Source organism: Megascapheus bottae, chromosome 9 (assembly GCF_031878675.1).
Source record: "Megascapheus bottae isolate mThoBot1 chromosome 9, mThoBot2.hap1, whole genome shotgun sequence".
NCBI lineage: Eukaryota > Metazoa > Chordata > Mammalia > Rodentia > Geomyidae > Megascapheus > Megascapheus bottae.
The window spans coordinates 52,337,234-52,362,082 of NC_143517.1; the positions used below are offsets into that span (position 1 = coordinate 52,337,234).

The window sequence follows — 24,849 nt, forward strand, 5'->3', positions numbered from 1 at the left end:
ACATGTGTGTCACTTGTATGTAAATAAAGTTTTATGGGAACTGTTCATTCACATACCACAGAGACAGAGTTCAATGACTGTGACAGAGTCCTACTGGCAGATGCTCCACCTGACCCTTTCCATCAAAAGTTTCCAACCACTTACTATGTGTGTCAGCTTGGGGAAGTTAAAACCTTCATGTCTCATCTCTGCAGACATGAAGAAATCAGGGAGTCCTTATGAAGTTAGTGGAAAATGTTAAACATTATGTTTGTTATATAGGAAATGTTCAATAAACATTAAGTTTCTATATACTTTATGTACTTCACTTTAAGAGGATGCATTATTCCACCAGTATATTAAAACCCATTGAAACTGACATTTTGTTGGTTAAGATCACTCTACAGGGGCCGGGAGCTTGGCCTACTGGTTAAAGTGCTTGCCTAGCATGCATGAAGACCCGGGTTCGATTCCTCGGTACCACATACATAAAAAAAAGCCAGAAGTGGTGCTGAGGCTCAAAGTGGTAGAGCTCTAGCCTTGAGAAAGTACAAAGACAGTGCTCAGGCCCTGAGCTCAAGCCCAGGACTGGCAAAAAAAAAATCACTCTACAAAGGCAACTTTATAGGGTCTTATACAAGCAAAATGTATCATGGGGGATAGCATCAAAATTTGGGTGTTTGAGTGTTTGAAATGATAGGCTGTATTTGCATTTCACTTTATTACTTGTGAAACATTCAAATCAGTACTTCATTATCTCCATCATGGTTTGATAGTTTTGTGCTTCTGCCCTGCTATCCTAAACAGAAGCTTTTCAAGTAAAGGAAAGTTCTTTCCACCCAACAAAATAGCAACTGACTTAAATTTTAGCAAAGTGAATATTGTCATAGTACTAAGACAATCACTGTTGAACTAAGCAGGGTACTAGACATAGTCTACCAAAACAGGCTGGGAAGAGCTGCCTGAAGGGAATTAGAGATTTAGAAAATTGCACAAATTGGAGTCTGTCAAGCACACTTAAGAATGGCACTTTGGATCCAAAATAGGAGTTCTTTAAAAAAGCAAAATGGGACTTCTTCAAGAATGAGACAGGGAGACAGACTTGAACATCAATAGAATGTAATTATAAGAAGCTGCAGATAGGAAAGTATCAGATGAGCCTTACGAAAGTGAGGCAAATCAGGACAGTGAAGGACTAATCAAAGTGTCCTTATCAACAGAAATGAAGAAAGCCGTTAAGTTCAGTACTAAAATGATCAAAGGAAGAACAAACTCAGTTTAATCCAATCAACACTTATTAAATGCCTATTTTAAAGTAAGCCCTAGATTAACAGAGCTAAGGACAGTAAGACAAAGAAGACCCTATTTCTACTCTAGTATTTTCTGGACAAGTGTGTGTGTCGGGGGGTGGGGGGAGACATGTAACTTTCAGATCACATGATGAGTATGAAAGTAAAAGTGCAGAGAAAAGGCCTCAAAAAGCAAGTTTTGCCAGAGAGGTCAAGAAGGGAAAGGAAGAGTGGTAAGTTGAGTAAGTTCCTTTGGGGCCACTGGGTCAAGAAAAAGACAACTGTATATAGGAGGAATGGCTGAAAACAGAGTTAAGAAATTACCTTATGTGCCAAGCTCAAGAATCAGGTCTTCAAGAATGAACGTTCTGTATACTGGATGAAGATCTGATCAACTTTATTTGTAAAAGACTAAAAGGTAGACAGTTGGTTGAAGTGATGAGACAGGGGCCTAGGAATAAGGGCCAGTGCTGCCAGCAGAATGAACACGCAAGGCGTGAAGGCTGGCAGTACACTTAGTAGGGGAAATAAGACAGAATGTAGTTATGTTTTCAAACAATAATGTAAAAGTAGAGATAGAAAGTCTGAAGGCCTATAAAAGAGGCAGGAAATACAACTCTGGGACGAGAGGAGGAAGGGGAGGAGAGCATCTTTTTCGTGGCACATTGAAGACATGGGGAAGAAGGGATAAAGATGAAGATAATCTTTTAGGGAAAGGTCGGGGCAATTCACTGCCATGAGGAGATATGGAGACTTCACAGACAGAACATTAGCTATGAAACCACTTGGGAAGCTTGGGAACAAACTAAGGACAGGTAAAATAATTACTCAGTAGTTTCAGAGGGCTCATGAGCACATCTGACTTTTACATTAAAAAGTAATGATGAGCCCTTGGTTACTCATTACTAACCAAGTCATATCACTAAATGCTACTGAAGAACATCCAACGCAAGAAAACCTAGCTCCTCTCACCCAGACCTCAAAACCTCCGGTAACTCAGCTCTCCATCTCCCCTTCTGACTTATCCTCACCTTTACTGTTCCCTCTTCAAGGCTCAGAAGCAGAGTCTGAATATGATAGGACCAGATTTCAAGGGCTCTCATATTTCTTTAAAAAATTTCCAGGAGCCAAACTTAACTGCATAACATAACACTTGAAGGGCTTTATCGTCTAAAATTTTACACAGGATAAATTTGGCCACCTCTAAGATTTCCTAATCAGCATGGCTTGACAATGAGAAGATGATTCCCTTTTTGTTTCTCCTTTAGTATTTCCTTCTGCCTTTGTTTTCTACTGCATTCACTTTGAGCTTCTAAGATGCCATCAGTCACCCTGTGGAGGTCATAATAAGAGCTTTGGACTCAAACAGTCTCAACTTCACTATCTCTGGGTTTTTATGATATTAGAAAATCTGAGTTCTCAGTTCAGCAGTTCATCTTACTATTATAATAAAGAATCAACTCAACAATATATGCAAAATACTAACTGGTGGGATGGCATCCAAATACTTGAGATATATATATATATCATATATATACATATATATACATTTACTTTTTAAAAATTAAATTTATTGTCAGGGTGATGTGTAGACAGGCAAACATATTAAACAACTTTATTATCTTTAAGTAATTGCACAAAGAAAGTACCATATATGAATATATCTTAATCTGTGTTGCCCCTTCAACATAATTAACCCCCTTCAACTCATTTCCTTTACTTTTCTTTTTCCTTTTTTGTGAGTCATGGGACTTGAACTCTGGGCTTGGGTATTGTCCCTGAGCTCTTCAGCTTAAGGCTACAGCCCTACTCCATGAGCCATAGTGCCACTTCTGCTTTTCTAGTGGTTAACTGCAGATAAGAGTCTCATGAACTTTAGTGCCTGGGCTGGCTTTGAATGGTGATCCTCAGGTTTCAGACTCCTGAGTAGCTAGGATTACAGGCATGAGACACTGCAACCAGCTCCCTTACCTTTCTTAATTTTGTGGTTTACACACATAAATTCTTTCCTACATACTTCTCCCCTGAGTTTGCCTACCATTCTCCCCTTGCTCCCCACCTTCACCTCTTCTTGGATGTACTCATTTCTTAGTATTGGTATTACTGGGGTTTGACATAGTCTTTTGAAAACATCTGAGCTCACCATAAAGAGCCTATAGATTTACAGGTACATATCATCTACCAAAAATGAAGGGAAGCATGCAATCTTTGTTACAGTAAAGCCATCAGCACACCATAGCACTATTTAGCACTATTTGGCCAAGATATAGATTGAGTCCCTCAATGGACGAATGGATCAAGAAAATGTGGTTTAGATATACAACTAAATTTTATTTATCTATTAGAAAAAATGATATTGTACCATTTTTAAAGAAATGGCAAGTCTTGAAAAAATTACACAATGTGAAGTAAGCAAGACCCAGTGAAACAAAGGTTGCTCAGTTTCTTTCCATAAATATTTTTAAAAAGATAAGGTATTCTTCAACATAATGATATTTTAAGGAAGGGAAATAGTTACAATACTTGCATCCTTTATATTTTGGGTTACAAGGGAAATATCTTGAAAACATGCAATATTAAATATATGTTATAGAGATGGCATAACAGTATTATGACATTACATTTTATAACTCAATAACACATACACAAAAATGATATTTGACAGGCAAATTTTGGAGGTATGGAAAAATTGAAGCTGTCAGGTATTAGAATGGTAATTAGTTAGATGAGATACTCTCGTCATATAATGGAACCATAAATTACATATACATATATGTGTATGTACATATAGAAAAGTACATATTTCTGTAATTCTTTACTCTTTGGAAGTATTTCCCTTCACACATTTTTACATTGGGCTTATATAGCTACAGATAAATAGTACGAACAACTATCACCGGGTCTGTATGTTAACATTATCGTATTATATTTATAGGAAAGGAAATGTGGACTTGGCACAGTCCATACACAATGACCAATCAGTAGAATTGCTTCTGTCACAAGCTTCCAGAGTCCATTATTTTTCTTTAGTCTTTTGTAACAAGCACAGATATAAAACTTGGCAGGAGCATTTAAACATGGGAATTAGAAATATTTCCAGTGAAAATTTTAACAAAGAATACTGAAATTTGGACAAAATATCTTACCATGCTGGCCAAGATCTTCCTTCCAGAGACAGGATCTCACTATGTGCCTCAGCTGGCCTCAAACTTAGAATCTTTCTGCTTCAGCATTCCAGCTGTTGGTATTACAGATACAACCTATCTTATGTAACTCATGGTCGAGACCTCTTAAAAATTATGACATTTCATCAAAATGTTCATATACTATATTACATGTTATATATATTATATACTAATATATATATATATATATATATATATATATATATATATATATATATATATATACCTAGCCCTCTACATGCAGGCTTCAGTTTCCTCCATCAATAAGATAATGCTTTAGGCCACCTAAAGGAAGAGAGTCAATGGGTCACTTAGCTGACTGCCCTCTAAGAGGGCAGTTACAGAGATTCTTACACATGCAGTGTAGGACTCAGTAAGGATGGAAAGTTACCCAGAAGGGAGCATATGGCATATTAGCTTCGAAACAGGAAACGGGAGAAAAACAAGGGTGGAGAGTACCCAATGACACAAACTGACTCCAGCACTTTCTCAAAACATACAAAAACCCAAACAAAACCAACTGACAAAGAAATTAACAGTCATCATCATCAACAACAAAAATGGTCTCAAATAGAAATGGGAGCCAAAAAGTAAACAGTGATTTCTCAAAACATATCACGCATAACTGACTTAAATTTTCTGACAGAGCAGAACAGAAAGCTTAGCATTCAAAACCGAACAAAGGATGGGGGCTGTTATTCATATTTGACTGAGTCTCACATGACAACATCAGACAAGACTCCAGAGGTGGAATAATGGAGGAAAAACTGGATCTGGTTGAATGTGAGTAAAGTCACTATATGACCTTCATTCTATTCCCCCAACTCGGCTGGCTATCCACTTGAATTTTCACACAAATGGGTCTCCTGTCCTTTCTTAGCCATGTCATTTACCTTTGAATATTTTCTAGTATTGTGTGCTCTCATATGAATCACTTTTGCGTTGGGATTCTGTCTATTCTTGTGAAAACAAACAGGAGAGGGGAAGGGGTCTTTTATAGTCTGACACTGAAGCTTCAAAGATTTCTTCTGTTTCTATTTCACTGTATTTGGACAATTATTATCTATTTCACCAAGCACAGTATTTGCACTGCTTATCAAATACTTATCAGTTAACTAAATATAGACTAGTAATGATGGTGGCAGAAAATTTTTATGGACCTCCCCTAAGGTGTCAGGTATTGTTCTAAATATTTTCCTACTTCTCCCAAAAAAGCTAATATGGAGATCTTGTAGATGTTGCACATAAAGAAGAGCTTCTTATTCTTCATGCCAAACAGTTCCAGGCACCATTCTAGGTACTTGGCAGGCGTCTGTGTGTAATGGACACTCAGTTCTCAGTAGACATCCTGCATATAGAAAGCCTACAAGAAATAGTAGGCAATACTAATGAGGACACAAGTTGTCTCAAACATCCCTGCTCCACAGTGCAATGATTCCTTTGATTCCAAAACCCTAGTTCATGAAAGAAATAGTTCAACTGGTAATGACTTGCACTTTTGCTGTCCAATATTATTACTAATATTAAATAAAGTCCTACATTTAGAATATCAGTAACTGCTCTCTTGAAGCAGTGGCTTCTTTATGCTAATCTACAGAGTGATCATAGTCTATGGGAGAAAGTGAAATTATATAATTATATAATTAAATAAAATTATATAAATATATAATTATATAATTGAAATAAGGTTGTGCGCACTGTCCCTGAGCTTTTCTGCTCAAGGCTAGAGTGCTACCACTTTGAGCCACAGCTCCACTTCCAGATTTTTGGTGGTTAATTGGAGTAAGAATCACAGATTTTCCTGCCTTGGCTGACTTTGAACCATGATCCTCAAATCTCAGCTTTCTGAGTAGCTAGGATTGCAATCACAAGCCACCAGCATCTCAACATACATTTTTCTTAAAGCAACATTTATTGTATTTTTAAATATTGAGGATTGGGGGTGGGGACTGCTAACATACAATTGTTTTCTAAAATGGTAATGAGTGTAGGTTTTAAAGATATTAACGATTAAAATACAAAGCTGGCAACCATATTCCAGTTGAAATATAATTTCTGCAGTTTAATTCATCTTTGAAATCCATACTAATTGCTGAATCAACAAGCAGAGTGTTATAAAGCCCAGAGAGATACTACTGTTCTTTTGATAGTAATACCCCAAGTGATGTCTGTCTTTATAAGACTGCTTTGGCATTTCCAGATTATTCTTACAGAAAAAAATACCTAAGTTGGGTTGTTTTAAAATTTACCTATTCTCTTGGGGTTCTACGAAATGTGAGAGAAATCTCATCTCAGTGTGTTGCCTCATTTGACTCCTGCCACATCTATGATAGAATATGGCAACTGTGTTCTAGCTGAGACTCCAACTATCACACTCTGTCCTTGAGGGGAAATCCTAGAAAGTGTACTTCACTTTAGCTACCTTCTCTAAAAGTTATTTGTAAACTGAAATTCATGCATTCAGAAGTAGAATGGACAATCTGAAGATGGTCATTTATTGTTGTTGTTAAAGGGAAACCTGTATTTGCAACGTGTTAGAGGTTTTGAAATTTGTTGTGGTAAATATGAAGCTATATTAAAACAAGGAAAAATTGCTTTAACCTTTAGAAGTCCAAATAGTACTTAATTATTTAGGGATTATACACCATTTCTTCAGTTTACCAACAGAGGTTTTGGTACTGTTTTCCATAAAAGGTATCATTCTTACCAGATAGACTCCTCCTCAAAGACAGAATATATACACATATTCATTGAATACTTCTATGTGGGGATTAGTCTGTTCACTATTTATTTTTTCACTCACTTATTCAATAATTGATTTATGTTGTGGGTATTTATTTTGTATTTTGAGTTACAATAAAATTCTACTGTTTTGCATTATTTCATTTATTTTAGCTGAAGTAGACAGTTTCTGATTTTACAACATGTTCTGGGTTTATTTTGGCTACTCCTTGAACCAGATCTAGAACTGGCCATTTTACTAAGAGCCTTTGGTTTCTATTATTCCATAACACTGGGTTTCTAATATTTTTGTGAGAAATCAAGATTTTGGGGCTCAGGTGTTCAGTTCTGCTAGGGTGATTTCGTTTCTCAGCCTTTTTAGTTAAGGGACGAAGAATGAATACCTGTGTGTTCTAACTCATGCACATTTAATATCACAAATAATATAAAATACATAAGTATATGTTATATAGATACTATAAAAATTTGTATCTATATTTCTTTTTTTTTTTGCCAGTCTTGGGCTTGAGCTCAGTGCCTGAGCACTGTCCTTGGACTTTCTCAAGGCTAGAGCTCTACCACTTGAGCCTCAGCACCACTTCTGGCTTTTTTCTATGTATGTGGTACCGAGGAATCGAACCCAGGTCTTCGTGCATGCTAGGCAAGCACTCTACCACTAGGCCAAACTCCTGGTCCTGTATCTATATTTCAACATGAGTTTTAGCACATGGATTTTTCTAGCCTTGTCCTTTTGCTGTAAACTCCCACTCCAACAATTAGAAATCTGTTTCTACTTTCTGTCATCAATCTCTACTTAATTTTCAATTCTAGAATTCAATGGAAAACAATTTTAACAACCAGCACAAAATGCTTATATCCAGTTATTTTTTAATTTTGCTTTTAGTCTTATGAATTACATTCTTTCACAGATTTACTTAGTTCCAAACCTAGTTTGGACTCTTTTCTCTTCATTTTCAAAAAAACCATTTCATACATTTGTAAAATGATATCTCATTCTATTGTAATCTTCCACTTACATTACTTTGCTCTCTATTTTCTTAAACCTTCTCTTTATATATATACATATATATATATACACACATACATTTTTAGGATTTTTCAACTGACCCATGTTCTGGGTTAATCTCAGTTCAACTGGATTTATTGTAATCTTAAAATTATTATTTATTATTGTTGTCTAACTCTTAAAATTATTCTTATTTTGGTTACTGTATTCTCTACTTGGTTCTTTTTTTTAAAGCAGTTTACAGTTCTCTGTCATATTTTATATCATGTCTGTTATCTATTTAACTATATTAAACTGGCTAGTATTTAAAAAAATTTACCTATTCTATTATAAGCACATATTAATTGCACAAAATAGTGGGTTTCATTATGAAATTTTCATACATATATATGATGTACTTTGATCATTTTCATACTCTCTTATTACCTTATCCTGTACCTCTTTCTGCAGGTTCCCTTCTTCCCAAATTATCTTCCTGCTACTATTATTTCTCTTTCTTATTTTAATTTAGAGTCTGCATATAAAGAAAACACATAATACCTGGCTTTCTAAGTTTGGCTTACTTTGCTTAACATGATGATCATCACTTTTATTCATTTTTCTACCTATGTCATGGTTTGCTGAACTCAATGTTTCTATATATTAACTATCTCTGTAAATTCCTTATGATGTTTTCTGTTTCCTTGGTTTAAGCTCTTAAACCCTTTATTTCTTTCCTTCTCCTTATTTTGAGATTAGTATGTTTTCTTTTTGATGGATATTTAATTCATTGACATCACATCTATTTTTCTAATATAGGTATCACATTGAATGTTTCTTTGCTAAATTCTGCTGTAGTTGTATCATACAATGTTTGAATGTCTCCATTATACTTCAAAATAATTTCTGATTTCTCACACAACTGTTTTCTTTACACAAGCAGTAACTTTGTATGGGAATGTCTTAGTGTCTTCTTAATGATTTCTAATTTAATTTTGTTGTAGTCAGAAAACATGCATCCTGTAAAATTTCAGTTTTTGAGTATATAGACTAAATTTTTGATATACTGTTTTGCCTGACATAAGTAATAAGCAAACTACAGTTTAATGAATCAACGAAATGAATAGAAATAAACTACTCAAAGAGCCAAAATGGAAATGCTTTGGCACACACAAAAAAACCAATATAGCTAGACCATCAAGGAATGTAGGAAAATGATGAAACGAATATCATTTGAGTATAGGAGTTGTCTGGCTAATGCACATCAAGAAGAGATTGTTTACAGAAGAGTAGAAGTGAACATCTCCCAGAGGTAGAGGAAGATGGATGAGGTGAAGGGGGGGAGGTTTCACAGTCTTATGTGCTATTGGACCAGAGGGAATCACATCTATAAACAAGGAAATTGGGAGGCAGCATTTTGTGATATCCAATCAACAGTCTACTGGGATGAAGAGAGTATCTGTAGATATCACTAGGGTTCCATTACCGCATAGAAGAGAAAGAATCTATAAAGGTGGAAGTCACCAGGACTTTCTTCAGTAAGAATTTTGAACCAGGAAACCTAAACAGGGCCTAAGGACATGGTTCAGTTATTTCTCACCATGAAGGTAGTAGTACATTTCTTAACAATCTAACACGACAAAGGTGGACCTAACTCCTACCCTGAGAGCTACCCAGATTGGCCATTACTTTAAATAAAATCTAAGAAAAGTTTTCTATAGAAAGTAGTAACTATACTCAAGGTACAAGGAAAATGAAGCTGATAGTCTGATGTCCAATTTTTCCTAACTCTTGTGTGTATTTCATCTTTTCTTGTGTTTATTTCTAATTAAAAGGGATTTTAAAACTGACCCTTAAAATCCTTTCTAACACTAAAAAGTCTACTATAACCCCCAAATCATCAAGAAAAACAAGTTTAGTACCATCAGTTTAAGAATGCTGAGGAATATTCTTTAGGTGAATAAGTAGGAAGTTAGTAAGTTTCTACCCAAAAGGCAAAGTAACCCATGCCCTACAAATGCCAGGAATGTTACTAAACAGATACAATACACATAGTATATTATATGCAATATGAAGTCCACAGAGAAATTAAATGACATACAATATAGAGAAAAATAGAACACATATCCACAGGGATGAACAATGAAGGCAAGAAAATGTACAGGTGAAGCACTGTGGCAGTTAAATGTATCATTTTATTTGACTATAATGGATTATACTAAGTAGTATTCTCATAGGTATATCACAAAAAGTAATTATCCTACTTTTTTGACATTTGTTAACTCTACACCTCACTGTCTCTGTGGAGAGATCTAACCATAATAAAAGAAGACAACTGGAAAAGATAAAGGGCTCAAAACCAAAGGCTCAGAAAAATCAGCACCTAACCAAGCACTGCTAGCAAATGCATTGAGCCACATTCCAAAGGTTCAAAAGCCACAGAGTGGTTTCCCTTTACTCAACAGCAGAAACAGAGCTGACAAATTTTAGGGTTCTATATCTCAGTGGAATATTTTTAAAAGGGGGAAAGAGATAAAAAAATGGGCAATAGTTGAAACACACAAAAAGACCAGGAGTACTTAAACTGTTTTGTATAGGCGCATTTGGCAATAAGACAAATCAATACAGACCATTTGCAAGGATAACTCAAAAGATAACTGTTCCTGCAGACATCAAAAAAGATATCCATTGTTGTTCCATGAAGTAGACTAAAACAAAAAAACAAACAACAACAACAACAACAAAAAGACCTTTATGACATTCATTCAAGAGAGCTTTTAAAAAATATTTTATATTCTGGGAATTTCTGAGTACTTCATCCATGAAATAAGTCTTTAAAGTTGGCAGGGGAAAGAGTCCTTCACAGATGGGGGATTTGAAGCCAAAGGAGTTGAGGCGACTTAGCACCACCATAGGAAGAGTACTAGACACAGCCAGGGGCTGCAATCTCTGCCAGCCTGAAAAGATTTATAACTGTGCATAAAAGGGAATCAGAAAGCTGCCTGTGAGCTTACACCTGGTCCCAGTAGAGCCTCCTCATCAGCATGCCAAGCCTTGTATCAGAAAGCTAGGGAAAGAATCTTGCAAGCACAGAATAACCGATACACTCTATATGTTTTCTCCATGCCTAATTTGATTATTTTAATCTGTGTGTCTTAATATGCCTCTCCAGTATTCTGACCATCTTTTTTCCTTTTAAGATGCAGGGAAATAATATAGTTTTCGAGAAAGCTATCTGCCACACACACAAAAAAACAATAAGTATCTTCTGGACACAATTCCATTATCAAAAATTCTAATATGAAATTTACAAAACAGTCTGGAAAACTGGTGGGTGAAAACATATCTTAGAGCTGGAGGCATGGATCAAATGGCAGAGTCCAGAAAGCGCAAGTTTCTGATTTCAATCCTTAGTATTGCCTCCCAAACAAACAAAACTCCCCCCAAACTGGAAGCATAGCTGTTCTTAGATGTTGAAGCAACTGGGGAGATGATATGTTAGAATTGAGTAGTCCTTCAAGCACAAGAAAAGCATAAGCATAAGAAAAATGCTAATATAGTATAATTATTTGAGAAAACAAATAGAAAAAATATTTTTAAACTGCCAAGATTTAAGTACCATTTTTCATAAAAGGTTAAAGTCATGACTTTATACAAACACAAAATGAATACATGTTTTCCATTTTCTTTCAGTAATGAGTGAACTGGTAAGATGTGACAACCATCTAAAAAAGCAAATCCAAATAACAGACACAATTAAAAGTTGGAAAGGCTTAAATGAATAAGCAAATGAAAGGCAGAGTTCACCTTTTTTAGTGGTCCATGTCTAATACTTCTATAGATAAGAATTATTTCTTTGATAAATACCTTTAGGGGATACATTCCAAATCACCTAGACCAGAGGTAGTATAGAGAACTCTATAAATACTATGTTTTTTCATAGCCGTACACACCTTATGATAGAGTTGATAAATTAGACCCAAGAGGTGAGCAATGATAACTAATAGAGCATTTATAATCTGACAAATGTTATGAGACTGTGGACTTTCTGAAGATAGGAAATTTTCCATGGCAGATATTTGGGCCACACTTGCTCAAGAGTAACTAAGTTCACAGAAAGAAATCCATGAATCAAATAGAGTAAACACTGTTATTTACAACATGCAGAACCAGAAAGTAGCTCTCTATAATCAGAATTACATGACACAAAATGATGTGATATAGTTGGCTGTGCATAGTTCTCCATGAAAACGTACTTTTATTCCATACGTGGATCGCTATTTTATTTATTTATTCCCTTCGTCTGGTACATGGTAGATTGCTCCATAAATCCTCGCTAAATGGGTGTATGTGTACTTTACATGAGCATAAAACTAGGCCCTTTACATATATCATCACATTTAATATTCCCAACAACTTTTAAAGTAAACATTGTTCTCATTCCTCTAATGAATAACCAACCTGTGGTGACATTATGCAGTTACAATGTCTTAAAGGTTGCGGTAAAGAACAGCTAGAAGGATTTGACTCAGACCTATACTCAGAAAGCACACTGCCCTTTTATTTATGTATTTATTTTTTCTTTCTTTTTTTTTTTATTTCCAGTCCTGGGCTTGAGCTCAGGGCCTGAGCACTGTTCTTGGACTTTCTCAAGGGTAGAGCTCTACCACTTGAGCCTCAGCACCACTTCTGGCTTTTTTCTATGCATGTGGTGCCGAGGAATTGAACCCGGGTCTTCATGCATGCTAGACAAGCACTTTAACCACTAGGCAAAACTCCCGGCCCCTTATTTTTTCTTTTATTTCCTTTCCAATTAAGATATATTGTTTTTATTTACTATCACTAGACCAGTCATGGACCAAGTACTTCTAAATCACAGGATTTTTAAAATAGGCTATGCTGACATTCCAAGCTTCCTCACTGAGCACAATATTGGTGATATGTTTTAGGAAAATTAAGTGAAACAGCACTCAAGAGAATCTAGGCACAAATAAGAGACAAGAGAAAAAACCTCCTTTGCAGCCTGGTGGATTAGGACAGGGTATCACCAGCCCTTGAGGCACTTTGGTTTTGTTTTCCCCTTTCCAATTTCCCTTTCCCAATTCTGCAAGATAATACAGCTAAAGGAATTCAACAATACTCTTGCCAGTGAGTAACTACTAGTAACCATTCACCATCATGGTAGGATCCCCATGACTTGGACTGCTTTCACAATACTAGGGGGAGGTACTATGATCATTTCTTTTACACAATAAAGCTAAATGAAGTGAATGAAATGGCTTTGGCAAGATTGGGTATTAAAGCTGTAGCTCCAGACTTGTCCCTTATATCCATTCCTCTGGCATCTCCCATCAAGTTCTTACAAATATCTGAGCTCTGCTTGCTTTATTATAGCCTCCAAAGGTTTGGGAATTCCCATAAGCTTCCAGCATCAAGTCTGTAAAGCAATTTTCTGGTCATTTTGGAGTTGGAGGCATCATTTGGCTGGTTAATACCTATCCTGAAAGAGGTAGGGACCAGTGAATAAGAAGGTTTTCTGAGGTTTTTAATGTCAAAGAAATGTGTGGGGCTGGGAGTTTGGCCTAGTGGTAGAGTGCTTGCCTAGCATTCATGAAGACCTGGACTTGATTCCTTGGTACCACATACATAGAAAAAAAGCTGGAAGTGGTGCTGAGGCTTGAGTGGTAGAGCTCTAGCCTTGAGAAAGCCCAAGGACGGTGCTCAGGCCCTGGGCTCAAGCTGATACTGGGGCTTGAACTCAAGTCGTCAAGCTCTTGCTCAGTGTTTAAATCATTGCTGGTTTCAAACTCTGGCACTGTACCTCTACTTCCAGTTTTTGCTGGTTAATTGAAGACTTACAGATGTCTGCCTAGGCTACCCGGAATTGTGATCCTCAGAGCCCCTACTTCCTGAATAGCTAGGATTATAAACATGAATAATTAGTGTTCAGGTGGGTCTAATGTTAATTTGAAATGATTTTCTCTCTTCCAGAAGTAACCAAAATTATCCCCCCCCCCCTTTTGTTTTGCTTGCCACAAAGTAGCCTGATCTTAGAATGAAGTCAGGGTATGCTTTCCCACACTTTCGGTTGTCGAAGTTTGACATGAACCGCAACACAGTTGTATGCGTAAAAAGTATCTACAATTTTGTTTCTTTAAGAATTGGCCTATAAACAGGTACCAAGACATGTGAAAGGGTATCAATGTATGTGAATTAATGCACCTTCTATCTGGCAAATATCATGTAACCCTTTTACTAATTACAATAAAAAAAATAAAAAAAAAGAATTGACCTATAATATTTAATCTTCACATGACTCTTGAGATCTTCATATTGGAAGTGAGACAGTAAATTAACTTGTCCAGGGCACTCACGATCCAAAGCTGGCTCTGATTAACCAATACTAGAGATGTTTTGTAGAGATCCTAAGTGTAACCAAAATCAGCATGATAACTGCTTGTGACATACCTCATTCCTACATGAGTTTTCTTACTCACTTGGAGAACCTGGGAAGTAGTGTCTTCTGTTAACAGCACTGAAGACTAAGATCTTGATTTTTAGGGGTATACTGCTTGTCCAGTCCCAGCCACTGTAATACCCACCTTCCCCTCAATGACATCATCCTCACTCCTCATAAAGGAAACTACTGCCTCCAGATAAGCTGATGAAAATTCGCTGTCATTTCTACCGCTCAGGCATCGGGGGTCACAGAGAGCCATTTTGATCTGATGAAGATGGCTGTCCTCAGAAAAATGGTTACTGACTCACTGATTTCTTTTGGTGGAACATGGACCCTATGTGGGCTTCTGACACAGACTGGGAGTGAGGGGAGTAGAAAATGAAATCTTGACCCTTGTAATCTAGGTTAAGCACACTCAATGCCTTCGGTATTCTAGGCATTTCATCAAAGGACCATTAAATGTAGTAGAGAAGAAAGTAGAAATACAATAAAGGATCATTTTTATCTTGAGTTAAGAGAATTTCACTATCTTGTTAACTCAGCTGGTGCTACACCTAGGTGTGTTCTTTGCCTATTTATACATCAAATTGGTCAGCAGAACCTAAAATAGTCTAGTTCAGAATCTTTTTTAAACATCTAGTGCTACAACCCACTTTCCAAGTACAGTTTTTTTTTTGGTACATGGGATATGTGAAACAGACTTAAATTGAACTACTTTGTGTGATGCGCCCACCTCAACCTAAAATACATTCCTGCTGCTTGGGTGATTATAGGCGCCAATGAACATACTCTGAAAATCTCTAACTCAGTCCTGCTCTAGGAAGGTGAAGAATCAACCCTTGACTGCAAGCTGAAGAATAAGAACTGCCAAACAGCCAAACAGACACACTTCTGCTTAATACATTCCTTTCAAAGTAAGAGGAAAGACTCCCTCACTTTCCCAAACAGGTTTTCTCTCAGACCAAAGAAAAGATCTGGAAGAGATTCAGGATTCTCAACACTGCTTTCTCTTTAGAGCCCAGAAAGTAGTCCTCAGTCCTGTCTTCCATGGCATGGTTTGTGAAGGAGGTGAGAGGGGATACAGTAAGACGAGCAGAAACACACTTACCACAGTACTCTGAGGGCTGGCCACTTTTGCTTCACCACCCATCCTATTCCTTGGCTAAGAAATTTGATCTTTAGTGACTTTGCTGCCCTGTATTCTACTACTATTTTCTGCTTCCTGATCTCCATATAAATTACACAAATGCCCTTGATCTAAGTGGACTCTTCTGTTCTTCTGTACCCATACTGAGGCATGAAGTCAGGGTCACTTGCTCTTGTTTGGCTTTTTCTTTTCAAAGCTGGCACTTCACCACTTGCACCACACTTCTCCTTCTGACATTTTTGCTAGTTAACTGGGGATAAGAATCTCACAGACTTTTCAGCTCTGGGTAGGTTTTGAATTGTGATCTTCAGATCTAAACGTCCTGAGTCTCTAGTAATACAGAAGTGAGCCACCAGTGCCTAGCTTCCAAATGGAGAGCCGTCAGAGTATTCATCTTGGGGCGGTTAGTTATTGTGCTACACTTCAGAACCCTGAACTGTCTTTGGGTATGGAATAAGAGATTTAGATGGACATGAATGACAGGGGAATTATCTACTACAGACTTTTTGACATCACTTATCAATTAAAAAGTCATTAGTTTAATAAGAAAAAAAGATTTTCCTATAGAGACTATCTTTCTATTTAGAAGATCCCTAGATAAATCCTATTACCAAGTTGGTTTTTAAGATTTTAACATTTTTGATCTAGTACTGGCTTGCTCTTGTGTCTTCTTGAATTCCCTAACCCTCCTGAATTAATGCTGCATATTCAAAATCCAGTTTCCTCTTTGAACCATTTAATGGTAGTTAAGTATCATGGTTCATGTGGATCTGGAGATTATCATTGCCTTTTGAGTAAACCCATGCCAGAAAATTCCAGCAGGAAGATACTGTTTTACTGTGAGGGTGTGGGAAAGGTCAGTGTTCTGGGGAGGGAGGGAGGGATAGTATCTTGGATACTGCATACTTTACCAGTTATGTCATGTTGTTTGAATGACTCGCTGTAGATCTGATACTGATTTGGACAGTGTTTCTTCAGCCACTTGCAGACATCCTGTTGGGTCCACAGAGCCACTGGCTTTGACAGCTTCACCGTGGCTGACTATAAATAAAGAAAAAAGAGTGTCTGTTAATGCCAGTTTTGGGCCTGGAGAAGCAGTACCGCATAATGTGCTAGAGCGTGTAAAGGCTACAACATGGATTCTTTGAAGAATCTCTGGCTCCTGTCTCCTCACCTCTGCAAACCTCTTCAATGTTGCCAATAACACAAAAGGTACAGGAGGGGAAGTTCACAGAAATTAGATCCATGTTTGAGTTATCGCTACTAGAAAAAGATCCTTAGGAAGCAGTGCTTTCTACTAAATATTATAGCAATAGGATTAAGCATTACTAAATTGTTATTATTGAGTTATTAAGTTTTAAGGGTAAAATGGCAGTCCCCGAGTACCTTTTTTTGTATTCCAGGTATCCATGTTTTATTTTTTTTCATATATTTTATTGTAATTAATAGAAAGGTTACATTATATTTGCCAGACAGAAGGTGCATTAATTCACATACATTGATACCCTTTCTCATGTCTTGTTTCCCATTTCCCTCCCATGTCTTATTTTTGATACCCTTAGGACCCAGAACACCACTGGCCCCAGCTGGTGCACATAATTATTTCAGAACTGAATGTTATAAGATGTAGTTACCTGCATACTAAGAAGTCAAGTCTGCCAGGGGGCCCTAGACATAAGGTGGCCCTGCAAAGCCCAGGAACATTAGTTACACCACCATGCAATGTTATGAAGCCAATTCCACGATGCTGGTGAGGAATGGTAATAAGATAATGCAAATAGCAAGGCCTTTCACCACTCACTGGATCTCTTACAGGAGTATTCACTTGGGGGACACGGGGAAGGAAGTGGGGGAGGGGCCCAAACCAAATAAAAAAGCTCCTCTTTCGAGAAATGGTGGATGGAAGATACATTTTATTCTTAAGCACAGGTCTGTTGGCCTCCCAAAAGGTCTTAGGAATTTGATTCCAGATAGATGAATGTTTCGATGTCAGTCATTTGTTTTTATCATTCTGGATTAGAGTTAGCAAAAGGTGGAGCCAAAATGTTCACAGTTCTTTAAAGAGCAATATAGGCATTGGGCCTTAAGTATCAAACCCCTTCTTCCCAGCCATTACCTTCTTCCCTTCTTCCCTTCTGTCCCCCCTGCTCCTTTCTTTCCCTTCTCTCCCTCTCTCCCTTCTATTTTTGGAGATAGGTTCTTACTCCATAGCACAAGATGACCTAGAACACAACTATAGGGCCCAGGCTGTCCTTGAACACATGATATTCCTGACTCAGGAATCACCATACCAACTACAGTCTCTAGGCATCATTTTCTTTCAATCTTTTATATTAAAGCAAAGAGAAAACCAGAACTTTATGAATTATGATTTAATGTCTTCCAAATTCCACATGCTAAGATTTGTTTGTTTTCTTTTCATTTTTTTGTTTTTTCAAAGTAAAGTTTGTTTCAGTTTCCTACCATTCAATAGGAGGGAATATAATTGGCACCAATTACTGTTTTATATTTAAGATTACCTGCATTTATGTTTCTATGGTAGGACATAGTGTTTTTAAAATAAAATTTAATAAAAGGGTCCAATTTTAAGAAAAATATAACAATGATACAGATGTTGAAAAGATAATAGAAAAACAGCAAGAAAAGGATACAATGTGAATCTAAGTTTGAAAGCAGAGTACTCAGGTGTTATTGTTTAAATATTTTCAATTAATTCTTTGGGCCATCATTCATAATTATAAACAGTAGTCATCAATTTTTGGTTTGTCTTAATATTTCATTCTTGAATTCCTATCAAACATGACAGATCGTTTATCCTCCAAACTCCTTTATATATGTGTGCACATATTGTATACATAAACTACACACACACATATGAATGAAAAGTGTGCATATATATACATATATGTATGTACTTTTCATTCAATGTGATTGGTATTACTTCCACTAATATTTAGAGTTGATGTGTTCCTTGAATTTTGGCCTTCCTGCCCAATGCAGCACAGTGAAACTGAAGACATGGGACTTCTCAGGCAGGTTTATAAAACCTTGGCTTGGCTCATGCAACAGCACTTGCTCTTGAACTCAGCTGCCATACTGCAAGGAAGCCGAGCCCACGAGGAGCCCACGTGGAAGGATTCTGGCCTGTTTTCCAGCTAAAGTCTTATGGTAAGCATTCGTAATCATTAGATAAATAAGTGACAAAGTTTCAGATAATTCCAGTTGTTGGGAGCCAGAGTGGAATCAAACTGTACCTTGATTTGCATCAGAAAATTGCTTTATTGTCTTATTGTTTTCTGGCCTTATTCTGTTTAAATAACCTGAGATTTACCATATGAATGGAAGTTCCCTGGTTTCAAGAAGGGATATAAGCCTGGATAAACGGGGCTACAGTTTTTACCTGGGTTGCAGACCTCCCGGACCCCATGTGTTTGTCTCTCTTCTATTTTTTCCAGTCCCTGCCTCCTATTTCAGGAACCTCAATTTGCTGCCGGTAGGCCCCGGCATCCAGTCACCAGATAATTCTACTTAATAATTGTACTTTCAGATAATTCTACCTAAAGTCTCAGATGCCATGAAGCAGAGGTTCAGCTTTTTGTATGTGCCCAGTAGAATTCCTGATTCACAAGTTAGTAAACATTGCAACTGTTTTACTACACAAGGACTTGTAGTAATTTATTGTACAGCTCTAGTAACTATGTTACATACTGGGTGAGGAGTAATAATTGTCAGAGTGCCTTGCACTTAGTACTCTGTGCATGTCATGAAGATGTCAGTGAAACAGCACAATTTTTAATGACTCAGTGTGAGCATCAAAGAATTTGGTTACCCTCTGGCTACTTTCTCTATAGTAGGTAGTGTCCATATGTCTCCTAATCAAACACATGCCTGTGGCTGTTAGGTCTGCCTGGGAAAAATGGTCCCAGGCTCTGAGGTCACTTCCTCTTCTTTTGTGGTCACATCTTTATCTGTCCAGATGACAGCTCCTATGGCCAGGGAGGTTCCTAGGCTCTGAGGTCACTTCCACATCCATTGCAGCCACACCTCTTCTCTGCCCTCTCACTATATAACTTTTCTCCCTGTCATAAGTTGCCCCCTCTACACACCTACATCTCTCTAGGCTGGGGTTTGCTTCTGCTAACAGGCTATCTTCTGCCAGAACCATCATGGAGGTCTCTGCTTCAAACATTATAGTGGCTCCCACCAAAGTATGGCGGACTTCAAGTGTGTCTTGGTCTTTCCTGCTGTCAGCGTTTTTACTTTCTGTATGAAGTTAAGAAAACAAATTGATTACTTTTCTAATTTTGACTAGAGAGAAAAATCTTGGAAACAAAGGGTACGAATGCATGCATTTTTGTTGTTGATGTTTAGTATTGTTTTTCCTTATGTCACCATCACTTCTCCTTTGCATATGTAGGAAAATAGAATTTAAAATTTAAAAATGCATTTACTGCCATGTTTTACAAGTTAGCACGTCTGAACTGGGCTCTTTGCTGCTCTGAAAACTTGCCTTCAGATTAGCTGAATGAGTTTCCAGCTGACACATCATTGCCCTGAAACTCCTGCAAGTTTCTTGCAAGTAAAGCTAATCACATTTTTTGAAGACTCCTATAAACCAGTCATGGAAAGTTGTAAATTATGAAGGCAAAGGCAGGAGGATGAAGTTGCTTATACATCAATATATTAAACTTCTTTCCTCCTGAAAGGTCATTCTTTAGCTTGCTAATTTCCTCAGGGACAGAAGACTGCACCAAGACTAGCACATTCAACTGGGCTTCAGGTGATGACTTACCTATATGTGTAAAATCTTTTTATCAGACCACCATGTATGCTTCTGCTTTACACTTTCCTTTTGCTATAAACTCAGTGGTTCTGAGGCTAACCATCAAGTAGCTCCCTTACTTTCCCTTCAGAGCCCTTTCTAACCAAGTAATAATTTTGTATTACTTGGTTGGGCAAGGATAAACTCAAAGCTCAGGACTGTAGGCAGTTAGAAAAAGAGGCATGCATATAAACTGGTATAGTAAAGGAAATGGAGGATAAGAATTCTTACTATTAACAATCATAGTTTCTAGCTCTCTATCTCTCACTCTTCATCTGTGTGCCTTTCTCTTTGTGTGCCAGTCCTGGGACTTGAACTCAGGATCTGACCACCGCTCAAGGTTAGTGCTCTATTGCTTGAGGCACAGTTCCTCTTCCAGCTTTTAGAGGAGTTAATTGGAGACAAAAGCGGGCTTTGAACTGTGATCCTTAGGTCTCATCCTCCTGAGTAGCTAGGATTACAAGGGTAAAGCCAATGGAGCTAAGATACTTCATGGCTTCTTAAGCAAGAGTCTACACAAATCTTGATCCTATAGATTAGCTGAGTCTTAGCTTTGGTAGATTATGAGATTGCCATTGGTTTGCTACACATTTACTTGTGAAGAGCCCTAATGATTCTCTCCTGTTTGTTATGCTTTTGTACATTACCAGAGCAAATCTTCATTGCCCCTGCTCCATGCTCCTGTTTTCTTTCAGTGCCTGGATAAACCTTAGTAGTCTTAACTCCTTCCCATCATCATTACTCTCACCTACCCTACTATGACCAAAGTTTGGAAGTGCCTATCCTGATAGCTTAAAGAGCTAATAGTTACAGGAAATGTATTTGAAGTACATCTCTGGGTAGAAGGTAGGAACTGAAGGTGTAAAGGTGTCATGTCCTCCTACTAGCCACTTTTTATGGGCCTTCCAATGTTCATACTTTTCTTTACATTCATCATGAGGTGATCATTCTTAGCTTTTATTTTTAAATACACTGTCAGGTCTTTTTTTAAAAATTTCTCCAGCCCTCTCTCCACAGCAGGAGTCTAAAACAAAATAATAATAGCTCATGCAACAAAGAAAAAGTATTTCATATTTCCTAGGAACTGTAAACTAATAAGAAAAAAAATCCTGCCCAAAGGCAAACATTAAAAAAACATTTACCCAGTTTCCTTTCCCCATGTTCACATCTACCACATCATTCCTGGGTTTACAACCCTGGAGACAATTTTGGTTTGTTTTGCTGCCCTGAAGAGGCCAGAGGCAGTTTGTTATCTTAACCCCTATGTTTTGTGACACCAAGCAAACTCCAGACATTTCCTACATGAATCAGGCCTGGGAGTTCTGTAGACCAAAATGGAATTGCATTTCAGATGTCTTTATTTTCTATTTTTTAGAGAGATACTATGCAAAACAGAAAATTATAAATTTTTTCTTTGCCAATGATTCTTATTTTAATATTCCCTCACATGATAATTTCAATTTGTTTTTATAGTCATTTCAAATTTGTGTCTAACCAAAAAAGAATTCTAAAACATTACACTTTAAGTTCTTGAAGGTAAACTTAAATGCTTTCAAGAAGCTTGGCATTAAAGGAACATATATAGTGCCTTTACAGTTAATTTTTATTTTTTAATTTACCAATTAACTTGTATTTTTTGTGGGTCATTCTGCACAAACTCTAAACTAGGTGAGTTTAGGGGTCTGTTAATTATGAAAAAGAAAATGCTTTAATGGTTATCTTAGCACTATGTTAGTCAAGATTGTACAAAGACAAAGATGGGGGAGGAGGAAGAGGAACAAACTATCAGTGTCTACTTTAGCAGCTTTTAGTGTTTATTCGTTGGAAAAAGGGTTTTTGCATATCAGAAAGAATTGGGCTAGTCCACATTCTGTACGTGGCACAATTATTACTTAAACACTAATAACACTTATTCTGGCACCTCATTGCTTCACGGAAAGAGGTGAATGAAAAATTATGGAAAGGCATCTCATCTCCTGTTGTATTTTATTTCCAGAATCACCTTTTTTGTTTGTTACTGGTCATGGGACTTGAACTCAGGGCTTGGGCAATGTCCTCAAGCTTTTTTGCTCTGGTTAGCATTCTATAACTTTGAACTAAGCTCTACTTCTAGCTTACGGGTGGTAAATTGGAGATATAAGTCTTACCAACTTTCCTGTCCAGGCTGATTTTTGAACTGTCATACACAGACCTCAGCTTTCTGAGTAACTAGGACTATAGGCATGAGCCAGTGGCCCTTAGCTCTAGATTTACTTTGAATATTCATCCTTGGATTTGAACCAAAATATCTGGTGATATATAAAGCTTTTAAATGGCTTGCCTCACAAAGAAAAGGCATCACTGCTAGGAAGTTTGAAGGTCAAAGACCTTCTCTTAGGTGAATCAAAGACAAACAAATATAGGATTATACACGTTTTATCTTTAACAGCTATGTAGTATCACCTGAATCATTTCGTGTTTCCAGAAATGTAATCCTCCTTTCTCTCCTTAGTAATGCTCACAACTCCTACATAGCAGCGATGGGAAGAAAGCCCCTTAATGACTTTTTCAAGTAAGTATCCTTAGTCATTCTACACAAGGTCTCTGCTGTACACCATTTTCTTTCCATTCTCCTGCAATAGCCATGGCAGTGCTTTCATATTACCTTCAAAAGACAGTGTCTTAAATGTCTTTATTACAAAAATGGAAACCTGAAGGGAAATGGACAAACCTAAATCTATTATTACCAAGTCACAGCATTGGTTCAAGCTGAACCTGGAGGAAATCTAAAACTCTTGAGTTCTTATTCTCCACAGTGAACTTGGACTGCCATATTTTATTTTGCTGACTTCATATTTTTTTCAGACATCCTGTTTTAACAACAACAACCAAAAGCTTATTGAGTCCCTTAGTATCTTTTAAGCACCTAACAGAATCCTCACTCTGTACATTTGAGGTCCACTGTTCGAAGCCTTAGGGGGGGAAAAAAAGAATTTGGCCTGAGATAAAATTTTCCTTTAATTTGCTCACATGGGATTTTAGTGATAATCTTGATCATTCCTATATTCCAAGAATCACAAAACTTAATTAATTGGTTCGAGTTAAAATCTAATCCAAGAAATACAATCTACTTGAATACATCCAAAATAGTGGCTTGTGGACAGATCTAAACTATGAAGAACACACAAACATACAAAGCTAAGGTATGTGAGTATGTATGTGTATGTGTGTAATTGATTTCACCTGGATAAAGACTAAATGTTAGTGTCCTACCTGAAAATGATTAATTCTCTCCTTTCCTTCCTGTCTCTTTTTTATTATACCAAATTTAGGAAAATAATAATCTAGCTTCAAGAGTTTTCTTTGAAAATATATAGCTTTTAGCAATCAACCCTACAAAACAGCTCACTCATTGCTAATAAGTACTAATGGCTTAAAATGTTCTTTCGTGCTGAAGTTAAAGTTAGATTTCCATTATCTTAAAAAATCCAAAATAAATGTCTTTGCCACTTATTACTTTCTTACCATTTCATACATCACATTGGTGCTCTCCATTGCATATCGAGGCTTATTTTTCTTACCATGATATAGGGTTATGAATGCCAAATTATTCCTCTACCACAGTCTTTTCCCCAAATTATAGAATCCAATATATACTGACGACTTCACAGTTCCATTTACATATCCAGAAAAATCACACCTCATACTCAACATGTTCAAGACAGTCTTCCTGCTCTTCCCGCCAACAGTGTTCCATCTGTTATGTTCAGCATCTCATCTAACAGAAACTCTCCTTTGACTGAAACTTCTTCCTTTGGATGAAACTCAAATCTTGGATTCACCATAAAATTTATTCTTTTTCTTGATTTTTTTTGTCAGTCATGGGGCTTGAACTCTGGGCTTGGGCACTCTCTCTGAGCTCTTTAGCTCAAGGCTACCACTTTACCATATTGAGCCACAGTGCCGCTTCCTTCACTGTTTTCTCTTATGTTCCACATTGAATCTATTGGAGAATACTCAAGGATCTACTTCCCAACATATCAAACTTCAACTTTACCACTACCCTATATTATACACTCCTATTGGAAATGCTGACATGCCACACTTAGATTTGTTGCATCTGCCTATGCAACACATGTAACAGGGAGTTCTCCCATCCCTAGTCCTCATTTAAAATCTTTAGAATGGTATACAAACCATACAATTCCCTAGATGTCATGTGTCTTATGCTTTGTATATCCTACTTCATCATCTACTATAT

At 37.0% G+C, this 24,849-nt stretch overlaps 1 protein-coding gene across 1 annotated transcript in view; it reads right to left on the bottom strand.

The window, feature by feature from the left end:
- Window positions 1-24,849, bottom strand: part of Samd12 (sterile alpha motif domain containing 12) — a 378,226-nt gene that overhangs the window by 206,505 nt on the left and 146,872 nt on the right. Inside the window, exon 3 of the mRNA XM_090339306.1 lies at window positions 16,699-16,828. Within this exon, the coding sequence (XP_090195432.1) occupies window positions 16,699-16,828 (130 nt within the window). The remainder of the gene's footprint in view (window positions 1-16,698; window positions 16,829-24,849) is intronic.